At 54.1% G+C, this 6807-nt stretch overlaps 1 protein-coding gene across 1 annotated transcript; it reads left to right on the top strand.

The window, feature by feature from the left end:
- Positions 1-3068: 3068 nt before the first annotated feature.
- TSPO (translocator protein (18kDa)) lies at positions 3069-6562 on the top strand. Its single transcript, XM_006866845.1, has 3 exons — positions 3069-3250; positions 5163-5301; positions 6374-6562. The coding sequence occupies exons 1-3, from the start codon at positions 3069-3071 to the stop codon at positions 6560-6562; spliced, it is 510 nt and encodes a 169-aa protein (XP_006866907.1).
- Positions 6563-6807: the final 245 nt, after the last annotated feature.

Raw genomic sequence — 6807 nt, 5'->3', positions numbered from 1 at the left:
GACATAAAGAAATTCTACAGATTGGGGAGCCAGCTGCCCTGGGCTAGAATAGGGCCTGGCACCCACACTTTGACACTGGGGGAGGAATGTTCTGGCACTAGGTGGGCAGCTGAGGTGAGGTATGCCTGCATCCTGCCCTCCGCCCTGCAGACTTTGGTCAGCTGCTCAGTCCAGGTTACTGGTTCAGTACACGTTACCGGTGAGGAAGGAGACCGGCATTAGGGGGTGGGGGCACACAGACATGGACAGTTCCATGATTCTATGCACCTCAGTTTTCTTATCTGGCAAATGGGACTAGTAATGAGGCCCAAGAGAAAGAGACTGCCTGGAAGAGGAACTGCTGGTCCCCTCCTCCTCGGCCACTGTGAAGAATAAATGAAGTAACCCACTCCACCAAGCGCTGAGTTTGAACAAGGCCTAGAACCTTCTCTGACCCTAGTCCTGAGACTTCTGCTTTGTCGTGTTTTCAGCCTCTATTTTGAGGGTGCCCCCTCATGACTGGCCCTTGGCCTCACAGGGAACCTTCTGTGAAGGGCATGTAACACAGGAGGGTCCAGTAGCTCAGGTGACCAGTGTTGTCTCGGTGTTGGGTCTGGCCTGAGCTACTGTTTGCCCAGAGGAAATGGAGCGAGTGCCCTCCAACACTGATACCCACACCCCGCACCTGTCTAGAGTTTTTCAGACAAGTGTTGGTGTCCCAGCCTTTCCTACCACTCTGTCGAGCAGGTGGGTCAAATTAGGCTCACCTGACATAGGAGGAAACTGAGGCTCCGATAGGCATAGAAGTTATCGCCCAGCAAACTGGAGGCAGCTTTGAAACTTGGATTCTTATTCAGTTTCTGAAGGAGCTAGAAGTCCAGGGGTGATGGGGACTTGGCTTCTGACACGGAGCCATGGTGGCACAGTGGGTTAAGTGTTGATCTGTTGACTGCAAGGTCAGAGGTTCAAACCCACTAGCCACTCCAATGGGAAGAGAAGGCTGTCTGCTTTCATATAATATACTCAGAGACCCAAAGGAGTTGTCTACTCTGGCCAGTAGGGTCTCTAGGACTCAGAATTGACTCGATGACAGTGAGTGTCCCCTCTCCCAGAGCCCAGAACCCCTTCTTTCCATGGACCCCATCCCAAATGGGATTTCTCCTAGTGACTCAGCTTGGTGGGTTCTGCCCCTGATTGGTACCTGAGTCGGGTGAGTCAGAATCTGGGAGGACTCCAGGGTCCTGAGGACACTCCTGTCTAGGGGATGTTCGCCACATGGGTTGTCTCACCCCACTGCCCCAGGGGGACCAGGCCAGCTGAGTGGGCAGTCTGGGGTGTGGGCAGGAACAGGGGGCTCTGGCTGTGGGGAGTCTACCACTCTTTAAGGCCCTTGTTTTGTTCTGCAAATGGGACTGTGGTAAAGAGCTCTCTGCCTGTCACCTGGAGACCGGGCCAGTCCTCTTTAAGGTCTCCTGAACCCCAACTGTGTGCCTGGCCCCAACTGGGTGCTGTGGCAGAATGAACTAGCACCCCTGCCCCCAAACGATGGGAGTCATGGAAGATCTCAGAGCAGGAGTGATGTGGGGTAAGGGAAGTTCAGAGGGGCCTTTGTGGGAGGTGGGTCTCTGAGTAGTGTACAGGGTTTGTTCTTGACGGCTAACTGTATGTTTGGTAGTTTGAACCCACCCAGTGGAAGAAAAGCCTGGTGATGGTTTTGCCGTAAAGATTACAGAAAACCCAGTGAAGCGCAATTCTCTTCTGTAACACACGGGCTCTCCATAAGTTGAAACCAACTCTAGGACAATGGGTTTTTATAGTGGGTGGAGCCTAGGGAGGGTGTCAAGGGACCTCGGGAGACTTAGGAGGGAACACATGCTTGGCTGTTCACTGAAAGGTTGTCTGTTTGAATCCACCCAGATCCAGTTAGGAAGGAAGGTTTGGTGATCTACTTCCAAAAAAGTCAGCCATTGAAAATGCTGTGAAGCACAGTTCTACTCTGAGGCACAGGGGGTCTTCCTGAGTTGGAGTTGACTCCATGGCAGTTGGGGCACCATGCAATTTATTGTCCAGACTTTTAAAACACGTTTCATTTTGAAAGAAGTTTGGACTTACAGAAAAGTTTATAAAATTGGTACGGAGAGTTCCCAAGTTGCCCTTTGCAACTTCCTGTTGTAGTATAAAGACAAAACCAGAAAAGTAAGATGGAATACCAGACCTCACTGGAATTTCACTCAATCTTTCTACTCGTGTTCTCAGTCTGGTCCAGCATTCCACCAAGGACCCCACACTGTTGAGGTCGGAGGCTGTTTTTCTTGAATCTCCTGTAGTCTGGGACGGCCCCCTCCGATTTCCCTTTTGAAGACTGCTGGAGTCCGCTTTCGTTGCTTTGGAGAATGTTCCTGAGTGTGGGCTTGTCTGGGCTTTACCCATGACTGACTGGGGTTATGCATTTGAAGTAGCAATGTAAGTGTGGTTGGTCTCTGTGAGCCAGTGGTCGTGAGGTTCACCATATTGATCTATCTTTATCTTGATCATTGGTTAAGAGGCCATTAGAGAGAGACAGGGATAAAGCACAGTGCAAACTGGGCCATCCAGGCAGAAGCTCATACAAGCCCTAGGGACTGACCCTTGGCCTGGAGAAGTTTCATGGTGAAGGGGGACCTCAGTGGCAGAGAGGTGGAACTCTCTTGCCAGGAGACCCAGGTTATGGTCATGGGCGTGGATGGGAGGGTGCAGGACCCTTTTAGCTGGGTCAGGAGCTGACATAGAGCTCCATTGAGAAGGACCCCCGAGGTTCTAGGTTGTGCCCGGCAGCCTCCAGATGGGAGAGTGCTCACTTGAGCCCTTGGGTAAGGATGGCTGGTCTCTGGGTTGTGGCTCCAGTCCAGCCCTGCTTCCCATTCGTAGAGCAAACTATCAGTGCACTTTCTCCGGTAGCAGACCTGCCCCGGGACCTGCAGCGATGCTGAAGGAGCCCATGGGCTGCCCTTGGGGTCCAACCACAGCAGGCCTGCTCTGGGGCAACTTCGTCGTTCACCGAAGCCCTGTCTTCTCTTTCAGAACTTTCCACAGCAGCAACTGAAGGTACCATGGCCCCACCCTGGGTGCCCGCTGTGGGCTTCACACTGGTGCCCAGTCTAGGGGGCTTCCTGAGCACCCAGTTCGTTCGCGGAGAGAGTCTCAGCTGGTATGCCAGTTTGCAGAAGCCCTCCTGGCACCCGCCCCGCTGGACGCTTGGCCCCATCTGGGGCACACTCTACTCAGCCATGGGGTGAGTGATGGGGCAGCTGTTGTGAACCTGGGGTGTTCATTGTCAGGCAACCCTAGAACTGTCATTTTCCCAGCCTGGTTTGGCAGCCACCAGGACGAAAACTAGGGCCTACTGGTTACACAACTCAACTTTCTTTTCCTTAAGCCCACATTGATATCCCGGCTGTTTTCGCAATTCCAGACTCAGCCAGCGTCTGTGTGTCAAGTTCAGACCAGTGTCTTACCACTGTGGTTAGCAGTGTGGAGGTCTCTGGTGACAGTTTAAATAAATAACAGCCGTGACAGCGGTCATAGCAACATGCATCCGTGGTTAACATGCTTTATTCCAAACCCAGAAGTGGTTTGGAATAAAGGCCTGGCAAGCTACTACTTTCAAAGAGTCAGCTTCTGGGAACCCTATGGAGAAGACAGTTCTATTCTGACACTTGAGGGGCTACGAGGGAGTGCTGTCTATGGTAGAATTCTTACCTTCCACATGGGAGACTCGGGTTCAGTTCCTAACGTATGCACCTCAAATGCAGCCATTGTTTGTCCCTGGACGTTTTTGCATTGCTACAATACTGAACAGGTTTCAATGGAGTTTCCGGACTAAGATAGACTAGGAAGAAAGGCCTGGCCAACTATTTCCACCGAAAACCCAGTGGAGCGCAGTTCTCCTCTGACATTCATTCAGAGCCAACTCCAGGGCAACTGGCTTCATCCGAGCTCACCCTCACAACCTCTATTTATACAGGAGGGATGTGTATGGCTTCCCTTTTCTGGCCTCAAAGGCTCACTGGGATTGTGATGCAAGAGGAAGTGCAAACTGGGAAGGGCACCCCCTGGTGGCTCCTGCAGGGACTGCGCCCATGAGATGAGGTCAGTCTGCAATGTTACCATGTGCAGACTGCCAGCCTATTGCAGGGCAGGACTGTGAGTGTCCCAGACCAGGTAGCAGTGGCCAGGCTGGCCACTGGGGGCCCTGATGGAATTTAAACCAGATCTCTTCAATCTGGGGGATACCTGGGCCCCATCCCCACCCCTGCTGGCCCCCAGGTCCTGGCCAGTGGGGCTTCCGAGACCTCCAGCCTGGAGGATCCTGTCTATCTCTACCTGCTCCAGCCCCCAGGCACCTCTTCCCCTACATACATACACCTTCCACGTCAAGATTTTGATGAAGCACAAATCGAACACCAAGCATGCCCCGAGGGCTTCCTGAAGAGCTGGGTTCGGGACCCAGGCCACCTGGGTTTAAATCCTGAGACCTCAACTTCCGTCCCTGTGAAATGGGGTGACAGACTGGCCACCTCATAGCATTCTCATGAGGCTGGAGTGGCTGTATAGAAATTGCAGAGGCAGTGCCGTGCGCACATCAGAACTGCAGGACACTAGCCCTTATTACTGGTGGTGGCATTGCTCTCGTGGTGAGAAGACCCTCCCACCCCCCATGAGCAGGCCCTCCTTCACCCATCTCTCCAGATCCCCCTTCCTCAGTCTTCCAGACCTTATATAGACTGACTCAGGTTCATGTACCTGCCTCTAAACCTTCGTACTGTTCTGTTCCGTCCCCCTGGAAAACTTCTGCTCATGCCTCAGTGCCCAGCCCAAATGTCCCATCCTCTGTCCAGCACCCTTGGCTACTTTAGGAGCCTCCTCTTTGTGTGGCCCCCCATCACAGCACTGATGATGCTAATCCTGTACCAGGCACCACCCTAAACACAGCAGATGTGTTAACTAAACCCCCACAGCAGTTTGGTGACGTGAACCAGAGAGGTCAAGCAACTTCCCTAAGGTCACACAGCCGTCAGTGTCTGAACAGGATTACTGGGTCCCCGAGGTCAAGGGCATGCCTGAGCCCTCACTGTATGATCCGTTGTGGACCAGGGGCTCCTGGTCTCTTCCCCACAGGTGCTCTGACAGCAGCTTTCTTGCAGGTATGGCTCCTACATGGTCTGGAAAGAGCTGGGGGGCTTCTCGGAGGAAGCCATGGTTCCCATGGGTCTCTACGCTGGGCAGCTGGCTCTGAACTGGGCCTGGCCCCCCATCTTCTTTGGCGCCCGCTATATGGGCTGGGTAAGTGTGACCTTTGCTTGTTTCCTGGACCCCTGTCTTTTGGGGTGTGTGGAAACATCACATGTCAGATGGGGTCAGAGTGGCACTCGGCTCTAGAAACTTGTAGAGATCGATGTCCTGGAGCAGCCCTCAGTCGCGTGTCCTCAGGGCTCTGGCTACGGCTGATTCAGCTGCTTGGGTTTTAAACCAAACACAAACCAACCCCACTGTCATTAAGTGAATTCCCACTCAGCAACCCTACAGGACACAGTGGGGCGCCCCCCGAGGGTTGCCAAGACTGCAAGTCTTTCAAGGGGCAAACTACCGTGTCCTCTTCTCAGAGTGCTTGGTGGGTTCCAATCAGACTGTTTAGTTAGCAGCTGAGAGCCTAACCCACTTTGCCCCAGGGCTCCTGTGCTTGGGTTTAGGGGCTCTGTGCACAGGGAGATGCTGGACAGTAGGCTGGGGGCTAGCTCTCTTGGTTAGATATCAGCTTCTCTTTTAAAAGACGAGGCAGTCTGTTCCTGTAAAGATTTACAGCTGCAGAAACCCTCTTGGGTTAGGGTTGGGTTAGGGCTAGGGTTGGGGTTAGGGTTAGGGTTAGGGTTGGGTTAGGGTTGAGAGTTAGTGTTAGGGTTGGGGTTGGGGTTAGGGTTAGGGTTAGCTGTGAGTCAGAATTGACTGGACTCCAGTGGGTTTGCCTTTTGGTTCTGTTGAGCCCGTGGAATTCCTGAACAGGGGGTGTGGCCCATTCGCTGCCACCTTTTGGTGGGATTTCTCTCGCTGGCAATCTTGTTTCAGGCCCCAAGGTAATTAGGGAGAGCAGGGTTACCCCTCTGAAGAGGAGGAGGTGACTGGGGTATAGCAGCGGCTGTCTCCTGTACGCACGTACACATCACAGCAGGCAGGGGGCGCTGTTCCCATTTCACCGAAGAGCCGTGAGACCTTTAAGACTGGGATGGAATGCGGGCCTGGCCAGTTCACTGGAGGGCAGAGTCGGGGTTCCCATACAAGTGGTTGGGCAGCTGGGAGCCCATCTGTGCAGACTTGGTGCCCCAGCCTCAAGGCCTTCCCTCTGCCCGTGTCTCCGCAGGCCCTGGTGGACCTCCTGCTGACAGGCGGGGTGGCAGCTGCCACCACGGTGGCCTGGTACCGGGTGAGCCCGCCGGCTGCTCGCCTGATGTACCCGTACCTGGCCTGGCTGGCCTTCGCCGCCATGCTCAACTACTGCGTATGGCGGGACAACCTTGGCCGGCGTAGTGGCCGGCGGCCCCCAGAATGAGGGTGCCCGGCCGAGGGCTGCAGTCGCTGTCTGTCAGGAGCCGCCCTGGTGGTCATCATGGCCACGGATTTCTGCTCCATCTGAGTCACCAGCAGCCTCGTGGAGTTCAGGCCGAGCCCCCTCCAGGGACGAACTCCAGAGCAGCGTCCTGTGCTTACCACCTGAGAGGAGCGTGTTTGAGGAGTGTGGGGTTTTATAAAAGCCAAATAAATTTTAAACTACTGTATGGTGGTCTTTTTCCCTGG

Source organism: Chrysochloris asiatica, unplaced genomic scaffold (genome assembly GCF_000296735.1).
Source record: "Chrysochloris asiatica unplaced genomic scaffold, ChrAsi1.0 scaffold00097, whole genome shotgun sequence".
Taxonomy (NCBI): Eukaryota; Metazoa; Chordata; class Mammalia; order Afrosoricida; family Chrysochloridae; genus Chrysochloris; species Chrysochloris asiatica.
Note: the sequence above shows the minus strand (reverse complement) of the source record. Positions and strands in the feature narration are given on the sequence as shown.

Excerpts from the sequence above, each read along its gene's own strand:
- TSPO (XM_006866845.1), top strand. The coding sequence starts at position 3,069 with ATGGCCCCACCCTGGGTGCCCGCTGTGGGCTTCACACTGGTGCCCAGT. Across the intron at positions 3,251-5,162 it reads ACACTCTACTCAGCCATGGG|GTATGGCTCCTACATGGTCT; the intron begins GTGAGTGATGGG and ends GCTTTCTTGCAG. Across the intron at positions 5,302-6,373 it reads GCGCCCGCTATATGGGCTGG|GCCCTGGTGGACCTCCTGCT; the intron begins GTAAGTGTGACC and ends GTGTCTCCGCAG.